At 37.5% G+C, this 17,546-nt stretch overlaps 1 protein-coding gene across 2 annotated transcripts in view; it reads left to right on the top strand.

The window, feature by feature from the left end:
• Positions 1-17,326, top strand: part of LEPR (leptin receptor) — a 93,159-nt gene extending 75,833 nt beyond the window's left edge. The window contains exon 18 of one of the 2 annotated variants that reach the window (XM_035018346.1): positions 15,525-17,326. In XM_035018346.1, the coding sequence (XP_034874237.1) occupies positions 15,525-16,352 (828 nt within the window). In that variant the 3' untranslated portion in view covers positions 16,353-17,326. Of the gene's footprint in view, positions 1-12,453; positions 14,735-15,524 lie in introns of those variants that run through there. The other variant, XM_035018345.1, reaches the window with a different exon arrangement.
• The last annotated feature ends 220 nt before the right edge of the window (positions 17,327-17,546 follow it).

The following is a 17,546-nucleotide window of genomic DNA, read 5'->3' as shown; positions in this document are numbered from 1 at the left end:
CCTATACTCTGAAGAGTTTTGATCAAGAAAGGATGCTGTACTTTGTCAAAAGCTTTTTCTGCATCTATTGAGAGGATCATATGATTCTTGTTCTTTCTTTTGTTAATGTATTGTATCACATTGATTGATTTGTGGATGTTGAACCAACCTTGCAGCCCAGGAATAAATCCTACTTGGTCATGGTGAATAATCCTTTTAATGTACTGTTGGATCCTATTGGCTAGTATTTTGGTGAGAATTTTTGCATCCATGTTCATCAGGGATATCAGTCTGTAATTCTCCTTTTTGATGGGGTCTTTGTCTGGTTTGGGGATCAAGGTAATGCTGGCCTCATAAAATGAGTTTGGAAGTTTTCCTTCTGTTTCTATTTTTTGGAACAGTTTCAGAAGAATAGGTATTAATTCTTCTTGAAAGGTTTGGTAGAATTCCCCTGGGAAGCCATCTGGCCCTGGGCTTTTGTTTTTTGGGAGATTTTTGATGACTGCTTCAATTTCCTTAGTGGTTATAGGTCTGTTCAGGTTTTCTATTTCATCCTGGTTCAGTTTTGGTAGTTGATACATCTCTAGGAATGCATCCATCTCTTCCAGGTTATCTAATTTGCTGGCATAGAGTTGCTCATAATATGTTCTTAGAATTGTTTGTATTTCTTTGGTGTTGGTTGTGATTTCTCCTCTTTCATTCATGATTTTGTTGATTTGGGTCATTTCTCTTCTCTTTTTGATAAGTCTGGCCAGGGGTTTATCAATCTTGTTAATTCTTTCAAAGAACCAGCTCCTAGTTTCGTTGATCTGTTCTACTGTTCTTTTAGTTTCTATTTCATTGATTTCTGCTCTGATCTTTATGATTTCTCTTCTCCTGCTGGGTTTAGGCTTTATTTGCTGTTCTTTCTCCAGCTCCTTTAGGTGTAGGGTTAGGTTGTGTACTTGAGACCTTTCTTGTTTCTTGAGAAAGGCTTGTATTGCTATATACTTTCCTCTTAGGACTGCCTTTGCTGCATCCCAAAGATTTGGAACAGTTGTGTTTTCATTTTCATTGGTTTCCATGTATTTTTTTAATTCTTCTTTAATTTCCTGGTTGACCCATTCATTCTTCAGTAGGATGCTCTTTAGCCACCATGTATTTGAGTTCTTTCCGACTTTCCTCTTGTGATTGAGTTCTAGTTTCAAAGCATTGTGGTCTGAAAATAGGCAGGGAGTGATCCCAATCTTTTGGTACCGGTTGAGACCTGATTTATGACCTAGGATGTGATCTATTCTGGAGAATGTTCCATGGGCACTAGAGAAGAATGTGTATTCCGTTGCTTTGGGGTGGAATGTTCTGAATATGTCTGTGAAGTCCATTTGGTCCAGTGTGTCATTTAAAGTCTTTATTTCCTTGTTGATCTTTTGCTTAGACGATCTGTCCATTTCAGTGAGGGGGATGTTAAAGTCCCCCACTATTATTGTATTGTTGTCGATGTGTTTCTTTGCTTTTGTTATTAATTGGCTTATATAATTGTCTGCTCCCATGTTAGGGGCATAGATATTTACAATTGTTAGATCTTCTTGTTGGATAGATCCTTTAAGTATGATATAGTGTCCTTCTTCATCTCTTATTACAGTCTTTGGTTTAAAATCTAATTTGTCTGATATAAGGATTGCCACCCCAGCTTTCTTTTGGTGTCCATTAGCATGGTAAATAGTTTTCCACCCCCTCACTTTCAATCTGGGAGTGTCTTTGGGTCTAAAATGAGTCTCTTGCAGACAGCATATTGATGGGTCTTGTTTTTTAATCCAGTCTGTTAGCCTGTGTCTTTTGATTGGGGCATTTAGCCCATTTACATTCAGGGTAACTATTGAAAGATAGGAATTTAGTGCCATTGTATTGCCTGTAAGGTGACTGTTACCGTATATTGTCTGTGTTCCTTTCTGGTCTATGTTGCTTTTAGGGTCTCTCTTTGCTTAGAGGACCCCTTTCAAGATTTCCTGTAGGGCTGGTTTTGTGTTTGCAAATTCCTTTAGTTTTTGTTTGTCCTGGAAGCTTTTTATCTCTCCTTCTATTTTCAATGACAGCCTGCTGGATATTGTATTCTTGGCTGCATATTTTTCTCATTTAGTGCTCTGAATATATCCTGCCAGTCCTTTCTGGCCTGCCAGGTCTCTGTGGATAGGTCTGTTGCCAATCTAATGTTTCTACCCTTGTAGGTTACATATCTCTTCTCCCGAGCTGCTTTCAGGATTTTCTCTTTGTCTATGAGACTCGTAAGTTTTACTATTAGATGTTGGGGGGTTGACCTATTTTTATTGATTTTGAGAGGAGTTCTCTGTGCTTCCTGTATTTTCATGCCTGTTTCTTTCCCCAAAGTAGGGAAGTTCTCTGCTATAATTTGCTCCATTATACCGTCTGGCCCTCTCTCTCTTTCTTCTTCTTCTGGGATCCCAATTATTCTAATGTTGTTTCGTCTTATGGTATCGCTTATCTCTCGAATTCTGCCCTCATGATCCAGTAGTTGTTTATCTCTCTTTTTCTCAGCTTCTTTATTTTCCATCATTTCATCTTCTATATTACTGATTCTCTCTTCTGCCTCATTTATTCTAGCAGTTAGCGCCCCCATTTTTGATTGCACCTCATTAATAGCCTTTTTGATTTCTACTTGGTTGGGTTTTAGCTCTTTTACTTCTCCAGAAAGGGTTTCTCTAATAACTTCCATATTTTTTTCAAGCCCAGCTAGTATCTTTAAAGTGATGATTCTGAACTCTAGATCTGACATCGTACTAATGTCCGTATTGAGTAGGTCCCTGGCAGTCGGTACTACCTCTTGTTCTTTTTGTTGAGGTGATTTTTTCCGTCTTGTCATTTTGTGCAGAGGAGAATAGATTAATGAGAGAACAAAATGCTAGCAGAGTAACCACGTCCCCAGAAAATATACTCTAAACAAATCAGAAAAGACCTGAAGCAGTGGGATAAGAAAGGGAAAGAGAGAAAAAAGAAAAAGAAAAAAAAAGAAAAAGATAAAGATAAAAACAAAAACAAACAAAACAAAACAACAACAAAAGAAAAACCAGAATGTGATCAAATATGATCTATATGGTATATAGATCAGTGCCACACACTAGATTTGGGGTGTATTTTGGTCTTTTAGAAGAAAGTGCCTCCCAAAATTTTAAAGAAAGAAAAACTTATATATGTACAAAAATAAGGGTTGATATGATGAAGGGATGGAATATGACTGTAAAAATGGAAATTATAAAAAATGTTATAAAAGGAATTAATAAGAAGTTGTTTGAAAAAAGAAAGAAGAGGATTTAAAAAAAGAAAAAAGAAAAAGAGAAAAAAAAAGGGAGAGGATGTGATCAGGCAGGGGAATAGAAAACACCATATACTAGAGATTTAGGATATATTTTAATCTGTTAGAAGAAACTATCTCAAAATTTTAAAGAGAGAACAACTTATATATATAAGCTAAAAATATGGGTAACTACTATGAAGGGATAGAATATGACTCTAAAAATGAAAAATAAAAAAATTTTTTTTTTAAAAAAAGGGATTGATAAGATGTTGGTTGAAAAAGGGAAAAAGAAAAATTCAAAAAGAAATAAAAAGACAAAAAGTTAAAAAAAATTAACTTTAAAAGACTAAAGAATCATGGTAAAAAAGCCGTGAATTCTATGTGCAGTAGTCCCCTAGCGCTGGAGTTCTGCCGTTCTCATTGATCGGTAAACTTGGTCTTGGCTGGCTGTTCTCGCTGATCTTCTGGGGAGGGGCCTGTTGCCGTGGTTTCCAAATGTCTCTGCCGGAGGCGGAATTGCCCCGCCCTTGCCCCCTGCCGGCTAAGTAATCTGCTCGGGTTTGCTCTCCGGGGCTTTTGTTCCCTGCGAGCTTTCCGTACAGCTTTGGAGGCGGAGCGTGAAAATGGCGGCCTCCCAATCTCTGCCCCGGAGGAGCCGAGAACCCGGGGCCCCACTCCTCAGTGAGCCCCCAGAGAAAAGCCGTCAGTCACTCCCGTCTCCCCGGTCTCCGGCCGCACTCCGCGCTCACCCGGCCTGCTACCTGCTACCGCGCGCCTCTATCTCTGGCACCCGACCCCGGGTGGAGTCTCCAAACCCAGCAGATCCGTGCGGTGCACTCCCACACGGCTCCTCCCGGGGGAGGAAGGTGAGTCTCCCCGGATCTGCCACTTGTTGGGTCCCTGCCGGAGGAGCAGGGGCCCGACTGTGCCGTGGATCACGGTTTATGGCAACCCCGAGCTGAGAGCCTGCTCCTGGGCTCCGCCTCTGCAGCCGGCTTCCCTGCTCCGCCACCTGGGAGCTCTGCCGCACTCAGGCACCCCCGGTCTTTCTGTGACCCCGAGGGTCCTGAGACCACAGTGTCCCGGAGGATTCCACCCCCCGCTTAGCCACCAGAGTGACGTCCCTCAGCGGAGCAGACTTCTAAAAGTTCCGACTTTATGCTCCGTGGTTCTATCACTTGCCAGAAGCGGCCGACGGAGGCCCCTCCCCCGCCGTCTATCCTCCCGAATATCGCCTGGGATTCACTTCTCCGCACGTCCTACCTTCCAGAAAGTGGTCGCTTTTCTGATGAGAGAGTTGTTGCTCTTCTTTTCTTCGATCTCCTGTTGAGTTTGTAGGTGTTCAGAATGGTTTGATCCCTATCCAGCTGAATTCCTGAGAGGAGACGAAATCCAGGTCTCCTACTCCTCCGCCATCTTGCTCCGCCCCCGGGAAACAAATTTTTAAGAGATTTTCCTTACTATCTGGGAATTAAGACAGTAAGGTTATAGAGGAGTGGCTGAGTGGAAAGCAAAATAGAAAGAACTTGTCTTCTTTACCATCTCCCAAATAGTCTATTCATTTTAAAATTCATTCATTAATTTCGTTCACTCATTCATTTACCGGCTGTTTTTTTTGTTTTTTTTTAAGATTCTATTTATTTATTTGACCGAGAGCTAGAGAGCACAAGCAGGCAGAGAGGCAGGCAGAGGGAGAGGGAGAAGCAGGCTCTCCGCTGAGCAGGGAGCCCGATGTGGGACTCAATCCCAGGACCCGGGGATCATGACCTGAGCTGAAGGCAGCTGCTTAACCGACTGAGCCACCCAGGCGCCCCAGCTATTTATTAAATACCTGTCCTGTGCTAGTCACTATCCTATACGTTCAGGTTGTATTGATCAGAAAAATAGAAACTCCTGGAGTGGACAGTTAAGTGGGGAAATAAGCATTAATCAACGATAATAGAAATAACAATATACATATGATATATATATCTACTAATAATTATAAACTACATGTTGTGAAAGAAAAGGATCCAGCGTGCCAAGCTTAGTGCATGGGATGGATGGGGAGGAGCGGTGAAGACAGGAAAGCGACAACTGAGCTAAGCTCTGGAAGATGAGTAGTCATTAACTAGGTTTTGTGGTGGAGGGGTAGAGCCCAGGCAAAGGCACCTTCAAATACGCCTTGAGGTAGGAAGGACCATAGCACATTCACAAACTGAAAATAGGGAGATTAAAGACAGTATAAAGAGGAGATTATTTTTCTTAAATATGAGGAGCTCTTTCTTTTAATATGAGCATTGTTTTTTTGGTCACAAAAACTAAATATCTATGTAAATAAAAATTTTAAAGCTTCACTATACGAGTATACATGAATGCAGGGAATAACCATCTTGCTGTCTCTCTGAGAGAAGCTAAAATACTCTCTCTTCAACATGTGAAGCTCTGAAATCTCCCTCTGCACCACCATGAAAATGGTTTCTAAATGTTTACCAGGGCAGGGAAATGATCAGGCCCACCTCAGCAAATGAAGTTTGAACCTGCACCAAATGATCTTTCCCCTTTCCAGAAGATGGCTGGCACAAAGGAACCACTTGATGGATAGAGGTTCAGTCAGTGTTTGTAGTCTCTGTGCTCCCCTCTCACATATGTGCTCTGAAGATGAGCACAATGTCGCAGCAGATCATCTGACAGAGATTATACACAAAGAGACTGAAATCTCACTCAATTTTTCCATGTTCTGGTAAACTGAAGAAGTGTGAAGAATTTTTAAGATACTTACAGTGGGTGTGATTATCCTTATTTTAAGACTGATTTTTTTTTTCCTTCTGCAAATATTTGACTTTATAATCTTATAAGATAATTATTTGAGCATAACCAGTCCTCAGGATACTTAGTTTATTTCTAGGGCTTAACAGGTACACAGACAACATAGTCTAGGAATAAATCATTTTTGGAATATAATAGGAATATTTGAAAAGTGAAGAATATAATTTCAAAGATTTTTACTAATGACAAAAATCAAACCTTCTAAAATGCAATAACTTAAAAAAATCTCATCTTCTACTTTAATCTCCTAAATAACTAAAAATATACTTTTTTAGGGAAAAATAATATAGTGTAATTCATGCTGTATTTCTAAAGAGGGTAGGGCAAATTTACTATTGACTCTTTGCTTCATATTCATTTATTTTCTTTAATTCTCTCATAGTCTTCTATTTTCTGATGACCCCACTGAGTCTCAGAGTGGTTCAGTGGCTTGTCTTGATCATCTATCCTGTCCTTGTAAAAACCTTGGTTAAACCCGGGTCCATCGGACTCAAACTGCTACTCTTGCCATCAGTCCCATATTAACAATGTACTGCTTAATGTAACTAATGCTACTAAATTGTACACTTAAAAACAGTTGAAAGGCTAAATTTTATGTTATGTATGTTTTAACAAAGTTTAACAAATGAGTAAAAAATCTGAATAGGCATTTCTGCAAGGAAGCTATATAAGTGGCCAATAAGCGCTAATGAATATATGCTCAACATCATCAGCTGTTAGGGAAATACAAGCCCAAAACAAAAGATACCACTTTGCTCTGGCAAGGATAGCTAATCAAAAGACAGATAATAAGTGTTGGTGAGAACGTGGAGAAATTAGAACTCCTGCCAGTGGGAATGTAAAATGATGCAGCCCTTTGGGAAAATGGTCTTTACAGTTTTTCAGTAAACATAGTATTACCATATGACCCAACAATTCCACTGCTGGGTATATATCCAATAGAAATGAAATCATGTATTTATGCAGATATTTATACATGAGTGTTCATAGCAGCATTGTTCATAATAGCCAAGATGTGGAAACAAGCCAAATATCCATCAAATGATGAATGGATAAGCAAAGGGTGATATATCCAACTGTAGAACAAAAGGAAACAACAAACAAACCAACCCACAGCGTATTGCAAAGCAAATGGATTGTAACAGCCCATTGTTGTTAAAGACATTTACAGTATTTTTAAAGGAGATCATAATTTTTTACATAAAGCATTTCCCTTAATTTCTTCTCTAAATTCAGATTATTTTTGAACATTGATTTGTGAAAGTAACCTATAGTTAAAATTCCTTCGACATCTAACCTGATTTCTAAAATGGTCCCTAAAGTTAATCTCTTCTACTTTTTAAGCTGTCATTCCCATTCCCTTTGGTTTATAATGAATCTAAATGCATATTTGCCTCATATTTTTTTTATTTTTTATTTATTTATTTTTAAAAGATTTTATTTATTTATTTGACAGAGAGAGAGCGAGAGCAACACAAGCAGGGGGGAGGATCAGAGGGAGAAGCAGGCTTCCCAAGGAGCAGGGAGCCTGGAACAAGGAGCCCGATGCTGGGCTTAGTCCCAGGACTCTGGGATCATGACCTGAGCCAAAGACAGACACTTAACCACTGAGCCACCCAGGCGCCCCTGCCTCATATTTTTTTTTTTTAAAGATTTTATTTATTTATTTGACAGAGAGAGAGAGACAGCGAGAGAGGGAACACAAGCAGGGGGAGCAGGAGAGGGAGAAGCAGGCTTCCTGCCGAGCAGGGAGCCCGATGTGGGGCTCGATCCCAGGACCCTGGGATCATGACCTGAGCTGAAGGCAGACGCTTAACCGACTGAGCCACCCAGGCGCCCATGCCTCATATTTTTTAAATACAAATAACAGATCAAGTTAGTCCTGCTTGTTCCCCTCAGTAGTTTCAGTGCCTCCTTCCGGAACTTCTGAGGATTACCCACTTTCAAGAAGATAGTGTGTATTTGTCCAGTTTGTCTTTTATACTTCCCTACATCTGCATGTGCGCAACTATGACCACTGAGCAAAACCACGTTGGGTTATAATGAATGTGAACCTGACTTCCATATCATTCAGGAGCTATTTTTGTTCTCAGCATTGTTTTTAGAGATCTCTCCATGTGGATACAGTTAACATAGTGTACCCATGTGGACCGGCCCATGGTGTTCCATCCTATAAATACCACAATTAATATGTCTCTTCCCCTACTGATGGGTATTTAAGCGTTTAAAAGCTTTTCTTTATTACAAACAATGCTGCAGGAAGCAGGATCATATATGTCTCTGTGTTCTCTGGGGCTATATCTGTCCCATTATTTTAAAAAGTAAGTTTTGCATTACCATATGACCAGTGTGCATGGTTTCCTGGTGATATAGAATGGAAGAACATTTATTACAAAATATAGTGTCCTCCTTTATGCCTAGCTACCCTTAGTCTTGCTCTCCAAATGCCATTACTTTAAACTGGTTTGCTTTTAATTTTTCGGGCAGGTCACCTTTATATTTCTAAAAATAATAGGCCTCTACCACTATGAAATGTAGTCATTATGTATTGATTTCTGGCAATAATGAAGATTTACTCATACACATACTTTTCCTGCCCTTCTCCTTTCCCCACACTCCTACCATTACTGTTTTGTCACTTTTATCAATTTTTTCAGTAATTACTCTGCAACCGCAGAAAAATCTTCTTAAATTCCATTTATTTCCATTGAATAGAGACTACTTCTTGGAGCTCCCTTCCCTCCCCTTTTTTAAAAATAAAATAAAGCCATTAGCACTCTTACCTTTCCCTCCATTTCTCCCTCCACTTCCCAATCTCTGCAAATGTAACTCTACGCTTTGTCAGGGTTGACAGCATGTTTTGTGCTATAATCGCTTAAAAAATAGAAAGTCAGTGAGCTGCATTTACACTGCTGTGAGTATGTAAATACTGTTGTTTGCAGAACAAGAAATAGATGTGATGACACTTTTGGGAGTTCTAATGTCACAGGAGAATCTCTTCTTTAAAGATATTAGAAATACTTCACCAGTTGGTCACAATTGTGCCAAGTTTTAGTTGGCTTCATATTTAGTTCTTCTGGGTTGTTGTGGTCGCTTTTTCTAGAGTTTCTAATTGCTTCTTTAGAAGTTTTTTTGAATTTCTGTGTGCTACAATTATATAAGCTTCTTCCCTGGATACCTTTCCCCAGTGTGCTCTGCCCAGGAAACGCTCTGCCCTCCAACTTCAATCTGCATGGGGCCTTTTCTAAAATTTCTACGAGCCATCACTCCAGATTTTCCTTAACCGGTTTCTAGTGAGTGCTGCTTCTTAAATTCCTTTTCCTCCTCTTTCTTGAGAAACTCCATCCTTACATAATCTCCTAAGAAATGTTACGTGTCAGGTCAGAGTCTCTGCATGCCTGAAATTCTTCTTATTGTGCCTTCATTGATTGATCGTTTGGTGGAGTGTCAATTTCTAGGTTGGACAAGTCTTTCCAATTGAACTTTGAAACGATTCCTGCCTCATCATCTAGCACCCAGTATTGCTTCTAAGAAGTCAGATGCCATTCTGATTTTCATTCCTCACTGGTTACTTGCAATTTTCTTGCATTTAAAATATTCTCACCATTATTTTTAAAGTTTTTATTTTTTTATTTATTTGCGAGAGAAAGCAGGAGCAGGGGGTAGGGATAGAGGGAGAGGGAGAAGCAGACTCCCCGCTGAGCAGGGAGCCCAATGCGGGACTAGATCCCAGGACCCTGGATCGTGACCTGAGCCAAAGGAAGACACTTAACCAGCTGAGCCACCCAGGCATCCATAAAATATTCTCTCCATTTTTGATGTTCTAAAATTTCACTAATGGGTCTAGGGACGTTCTTTTACATTTAACTTGGTCACCATTTGAAGACACTTTCAATTCCATGACTCTGGTCATATCAAGAAATTATGTTATTTCCTTGCTGATTTCCTCTCCTCCTGTTTCTTTTGTTCTCTCTCTCTAGAATCTGTATTTGTTAGATGTTGAACCCTCGGCATGGATCTTCTATATGTCTTATCTCTATGTTCTTTTTTTGTTTTTTTTGTTTTACATTTGAGACCTTGCCATATCCTATTCTTTTAATGCTTCTCTTGAACTTTTATTTACTATTATATTTGTAAATTTGCATGTTTTTTTAGAGTATTTTGTTCTGGTTTTATGCATGCAATATTTTCTTAAATCTTACTAGAAATACCAATTAAAGGATCATTGTTTGTTTAAAAAAATTCTCCTTTTTTCCTATTCTCTGAATTCTCTTTCTGCTAAGATCATGTTTTCTTTTTGTTTATCTTGGCTTTGCTTTTTTTATCTCCAACTTTCCCCAAATATCTAGTAATTCTTTGTTTTCCTTGAATGTTTTAGAATGAAACAGTAGATGAGTTGACTGGGAACCCAGTGCATATAGGCAGGAATTATTGTTTGGTTGGGTAGATAGGGCTCTGGCTAGATGAGGAAAAATGTACTTACAGGCGCTAATACTCCATAGCTGCTTGGTAACTCCCTTAGTTGATGTTGAAAACAAAACCTCAATTTGGGTGTGGAAGGTAGTTCTAATATGAAGGATTTTCTGTGTACAGCGGAGAAATGGAAGAGCCCCATTCCACATGCATAGTTTCTGGTTTTCAGCCTCAGGTCTCCTATCTTCCTGTGTTCTTACCTGCCATTTCTTCACTCGCCATGTCTACTGTATTCAACTGGGCAAAGAGGCTTTCTCTTCAACCACAGCCCACTCTGGAGGTACTTTGGTCTATAGCTTCTTTTGCTAATCCTCTTTGGTCTACACTCTTCCAGTTGTTTTCCGTGTCTTAGAAATGAATTCAAAATCCTATTCCCTCTTGCTTTCTCAGATTATCTTCTGTGTTGTGGGTATATATTTGTTATTTATGTACTTTCATTCTGATAGAGTCTCTACAAAGATGAGAGAGCAACGTGTTCAACCTGCCATCTTCAACCGGGATACCCCTCTACACCATTTCTCTTGATACTTTAAAAATTACAATCTTAAAAAAACAAAAAATAAAATAAATATAAATATAGAAATCAGAATCTTAAACAAAGGTTGAATTCTCGTTGCAGGAAAATGTAGTGACACAATAGACTTGCTTTTCTTCTAATTCAAATTTCACAGTGCTTAAAACACTGTCACCAATTTGGTTTTTTACTTTTTTCTTTAGCATTTTTGCCTAATCTATTATTTTCTTCCTCTAAATCTAAATCATCTGTAATTTTTTTGAATGGCAGGGGATCTAACCCGCTTCTTTGTTGTCTACATCGATGTCCATTTTCACAAGACCATACTCCAGTTAACCTACCTTAGGGGTGTGAAAGCTAAAACCAAATGGATTTTTGCCTTGTGATTCAAAGACTGTCCAAGATTCCTCAGTCTGCCAAAGCAGCTCAACAACCTGCAGGTTCCCAGAACACCAGTCTCACAGATCTGAGGCAGAGCACCCCTGAAATTGCTTGAATGGTCTTGCAGAAGTGGGTAAAACCGGTGCAGTTTTGAGTTGAAAGTTCTATGTAGAAGTGCACATTATTGGGCTTAGAGGTGTGTATCTCAGTCCCCTAAAAGAGGACTTCAGTTTTGTTTATCTTCATGTTCTTAATATTTATGATATGCCCGTGGGTTATAAAGAACCAGAAGAGAGTATGTATTAGCTGAAATCTATCACAGCAAGTAGAAAAAGCAAAACAAAGAACATGTTTTCCTGCCAGTTTGCATTTAGGATATTTTTCATCCTTCCGTTGTTTTATAGAAAGATCTTTGGACTGGAAAAAATTAAAGAACTAAGTCAGGGTCCTCACTCTGCTCTAATTAGCTCTGTAACCTTAAGCCCCAATTGCTTTGTTTTAAAAAAGGGAGGCACATGGACCAGATGGTTTCTCAGATTTTTTTTCTAGATTAGAAAAATCATGATAACGATCTGTCATTGTATTCTTCACTATTTCAGCTCTTCTTTCTCTTAATTTTTAAATTTTTGTTTTACTGCTCTACTCTTTTACTCTTTCTTGTTCCAAGCTCTCCAATACTTCTGTTGCTTCCATTTCCTCCATTTTATTTTTCCAGCTCTTTGGTTTTTTTTCTCCTTTATTCTGTTATTCTTCTATAGTTTTTCCTTGTCTGGGGTCACCAAGACTGTTCCTAGAGTGTGATGTTAAGGCATGCTTTATGAAAATAGAAGAGGCAACCTCAGTTCAAAATTTTACTCTTTCCTAAAAAGATGTATTACTCTAGTCTAACAGAAGAATTCATAGTCCGGAAGCCATGCCTGACAGAAAATGTTTTTGAAATCTTTTATCTTTTGCTTTTTGAGTGATTTTTTATTTTGCTTTCTTATTTTGTTTTATTTTATCTAAACAGAGAACGGACATTCTTTGAAGTCTAATCATGATCACTACAGATGAACACAATGTACCACCTTCCCAACATTCTGTAGAGTATTAGAAGATTTTTACATTTTGAAGAAGGGGAGACAAATCTAAAAAATATTTGGTTGAACTATTGAGAACTAAAATATGGTGGATGATGTTGATTTAGAACTTACAATAGAAGGGTAAATTTGGGGTCAAGAGATAGGGCTCAGTCGAATTCAGTTTGAATGTATGATTACTTTTTAGGTCACCTAAAGTTTAAAAAATAATATTCATGCTATCTGGCTTTTGATTTATCATTTGTGTGGTCATAAAACATTAAAAACTATGACAGTTCTTACCACATATCTATTCAGTATCATCAGGTCTGTAGTAGGCAATGCCATAAGTAGGTAAAAACCTGCAGCTTCTGACACATAACTTTGCAAACATAATGAATCTAATTACAAGATACAGTGAAACTATTTAGTTTATATTTTTATGTCCGAAGTTTTCCATTTTGTATTCTTTTGTAGACACTTGAGCTTATAAACGGACCCATGTGGGTGTTCTTTTGACTGTCTTGTAGTTTTTACGTCTGTCTAACTTTGGTCAATCTGGGAATTCCCATCCTCAGTAGTCTTGCAAATGGCTTAGGCACTGACTTCCATTTCAGTTCAGGAAAAGCCAGAAGTTTGGGTGTGTGCTGGTCACAGGCCAGGGGAAGTTATAGTTCATATCAGGATGACCTGACTTTTCAGGTCAGATTGACCAGATCAGAAAACACATCCGCCTCCAATTCAGCCTCTTTGTGAAATTCTTCCCTAAATCTAATTTATTTACTCCGAACCGCCCAAAGCTTCTGGCAGGCAGAGAAGTACACAGCAATGCAAAAAGGGAGCTTTTACAAATAGTTCATGGCAAAGACAAGACACTTCTTCCTGAAAAAAGACCCTTACTATTTCTATGACATCAGCATAGTAAGTGTGTTATGTTGTTCACATTCAAAATAAACCAAAGCTTCTGTTTGATGAACCTAAATAATATTGCAAATTTAGGGTATATATTGATCGCTTACATTTAGATTTCATTCATAGTTTTATTTGGCTATGAAAACAACACTAAAAATGAGGAAGAATGTGTCCTTTTCTCCCCTTCATTGACTTTTAATAGATACCATTGGAATGTAAAATCTAAGTGTGAGATTATGAAAGGATATTCTTTATTTCTTACCAGCTGAATACATATTTAATATGTTCCCAAACCGTTCTAAAATCCTGAAAAATTAGATGCATATAATGACTGAAATGATTTTTTTAATGAACATACTTTTAATAAAAGTTTATGACCCACTGATAAAATACATTTCAATAATATATGAGTATGTGATTTCTTATTAATTATCAGTGAAATCTTCCATCTGAATGCATTTGAAGACATGGACATTATTCAGTATCAATAATTAGTTACCGATTATAAAGTTTTAGAGGGCATGCCATATTTAAAGACATCATCTGAAGAGCATATGTGAGTTTGACTGTGTGCTTTTGGCTATTTGTGTGTATTTTTTGTTTTCATATCAATAGCATGTATTGCCTTTATTTGGTGATCTTAACTTCTAGGTTCATTTAAATTTTAAGAAGTTCAAGACACATACAGTAGTAAGTTTAAGAAAAAGCAAAATGAGCAAGTAAATATTTGAAGGAAGTAATAAATCTAATGATAGATTTCTGTCACAAAGAGAAAAGGCATAGGAAGTTTTCATATATATGTTCATAGAATAACAGAAAAGGTTGTGTTAACATGGTATTTGTCATTATGCATTGATATAATATCTATATAAGTCTATTCCATTTTTATTATATTTAGTGTTTGGTATATTTATTCTTTTATAGTTATAATCACCAATATGTTTCATTTAAGAGTTTAAAACTATGCTAATGAATTATGTTTTTACATGGAATATATTTGCCATTATGAAGAATAGTTGAGTAAATTGTTATTTCAGGCAATAAATTTGAATTCATTCTAGTGGTTTAAAAACTGTAAAGTTCAAAAGTTCAACCATATGTATGTCTTACGAATTGAACACATTTTCAGTAGCACTTCATTTAGTTGCGTTAATTTTTCAGTGTGATGTGTCCACGGTATTCTTTATTTTGCATTTATTTTTTCAATATGTTTACATTGTATGAGTTGAGCTTTTTACACACAGATTCTTGATTTGTAGCTGCATGGCAGGATTTTTTATTGTGATGTAACCAGCATTCTTATAAAAGATACGATGTGCATTTGTTTTGCGTCTTTGTCTTCATTCCGCATGTTCCATACTATGTGTTTTTAGATGAAGTTATTTAAAAGGAATAGCAATTTAAGAGTCTGTGATCATGTCTTTCACCATCATTGTTTTCAACAAATTGGTATTAGTTCTTCCCTTCTGGTAGTCTTAAACAGATTTTCAGTATGATGTAAGGCAGATAAGTCTTAACAGTCACAAATAGCTTACCCTCATACCATATCTTATGTCATGGAGTAGTTATTTTAACTGTCTTTGGACTAGTTGGTTTGCTCATTTGATTTTATTTCAGTTCCTTTTTTTAATTTGAGGTTGAAATTTTCAGTTTGTGGAAATCTAATTTGCTGTAAAATATTAGGAATTCTTCAGAATACAGCCCTTTTTAATTACAATAACCAATCTTTATTGAGAGCTAAGCACTTTCAGACACTCTCTAATTTATTCCTCACCACAATGCCAGGAAGTAAATATTGAACACATTTTTACAGGTGAAGAGGCTAAAAGGCAAAGAGGTTAATGTACTTGTCCATGGTCATAAAAGGGCTCAAACCAAAGTTTGTCTCATCCCACTTTTAAACACCATCTTCTTCCGCCTCTCCCTTATGATTTTTGACATATCCATTTTCAGTCCAAAAAAAAAAAAAAACCAAACCCCAGTTAATTTGTGGTTGACTTATGTCCTTTAGTAGTAACCTTTCACACTTTCATTTCTGCAATGATGTCATAGTGAAGAAAAAAAAAAAAAATTAATACAATTGAGCATTAAAATGTGTCTTTTCTTTTAGCCAGAAACATTTGAGCATCTTTTTATCAAGCATACAGAATCAGTGATATTTGGTCCTCTTCTTTTGGAGCCTGAAACCATTTCAGAAGATATCAGTGTTGACACATCATGGAAGAATAAAGATGAGGTGGTACCAAGAGCTATGGTCTCTCTGCTTTTGACAGCTCCGGATCTTGAAGAGGGTTCTGTTTGTATCCGTGACCAGCACACCAGTGCTAACTTCTCTGAGCTGGAGAGCACTGTGATAGCCCATGAGGACGAAAGCAGGAGGCCGCCCTCTGTTAGATATGCCACCCTCCTTGGCAGCTCTAAATCAAGTGAAATTGATGAAGAGCAAGGGCTTATAAACAGCTCAGTCAGCAAATGCTTCTCTAGCAAAAATTCTCTACCAAAGGGTTCTTTTTCTAACAGCTCATGGGAGATAGAAACCCAGGCATTTTTTATATTATCAGATCAGCATCCCGATATAATTTCACCACACCTTCCATTCTCAGAAGGATTGGATGAACTTTTGAAACTTGAGGGAAATTTCCCTGAAGAAAATAATGGTGAAAGGTCTGTCTATTATTTAAGGGTCACCTCAATCAAAAAAAGAGAGAGTGGTGTGTTTTTGACTGATGAGTCCCAAGTGCTGTGTCCATTCCCAGCCCACTGTTTATTCACTGACATCAGAATCCTCCAGGACAGTTGCTCACACCTTGTAGAAAATAACTTCAATTTAGGAACTTCTGGTCAGAAGACTTTTGTATCTTACATGCCTCAATTTCAGATTTGTCCCACTCAGACTCAGAAGATAATGGAAAACAAAATGTGTGACCTAACTGTCTAATTTCATTCAAGAATCTTCTCAGATTTATGTTAGAATGAATCATGTGAAGTGTAATATATGTCACTATGGTTGTGGATATGGGAGAGGAAAGAAAACTGTCAAAATTGGAAATGATTGATTGTCCCCAAATCAGTGGTATATGTCCTCACTCAGTAAGGTAGACAAAAAATGTGAGAAAGCCTTTAAGAGCCTGGCAATGTAGACTGACTCTTCTAATGATTCCATTAACAAGCTCCACTGGGGAGGTCTCCAATGGCTTGTTTCTAGCTGGAAACAAGCCCAACAAATACCATCTTTTGGGAACATTAGACCTGTGTAGAAAGAGCTAATCTTCTCAGTTACACCTAAGTTTGAAAGAAGGCTTCAAACTGATACTTGTGAGATGTAACTTGCTTCAAGGGTGTGGTTGTTTTGCCTTGAGTTGTCTTTGTTTTCCACTGATTTGCACATACACCCGTTTATACCTAAGAGGCATCCTCGTACATTTTTAAAGTATGTGATGTATTTGTATTTTGTGCTACTTGTCTGTGTGATTTTAAGATTTTGCAATTTACTTGTCCCCAGGATTTACTCTGTGGTAGGTACTCCACTAAATGTTGCAGAGAAATAAAAGATTTAGCTCTGGCCTAGGGGATATACTTCTGAAGACTGACAAGTAAGCCAATCTTTATGTATCAAATCTAAGATATGTACCATTGAATGAAACTATCTATTAGAATGGCAATACCCACAACCAATACTTTGATGACAACAAAAGCACTTTTGAAGACATAATGTCTGTCTTAACTCTTCTCTATAAAAGATGTCACAATGGTCACTTCTGATACAGTTAGATTGCCAAACGTTACTGTATCTCATTCTGGAATCACTGTCTTCCCTGATTCCCATTTGCTTGTATGCTATTTTTTTTTCTCACTTACTGAGCATTCTCTGTCATATAACCAACCACTGTATTAAATCTTGCCATACTTTAACTCAATTAATTATTAAATTAATTATATGAGACATGTACTCCTGTAACACCCATTTTAAAGATTAGAAGATTAAATAATTTTCCCAAGGTCACAGAGTTAGTGGGTGATGGAACCAGGATTCAGATTTAAACCCAGATCTTTTAATGCTAATGATTATGTTTGAAACCTATACCTTAAAATTGCCATTCATTAAAAAAAAAAAAAATGAGCTGTAATTAAA

Source organism: Mirounga leonina, unplaced genomic scaffold (assembly GCF_011800145.1).
Source record: "Mirounga leonina isolate KUSES-001 unplaced genomic scaffold, KU_Mleo_1.0 Mir_173, whole genome shotgun sequence".
Classification (NCBI taxonomy): domain Eukaryota; kingdom Metazoa; phylum Chordata; class Mammalia; order Carnivora; family Phocidae; genus Mirounga; species Mirounga leonina.
This window is presented reverse-complemented; position numbering and strand designations above follow the sequence as displayed.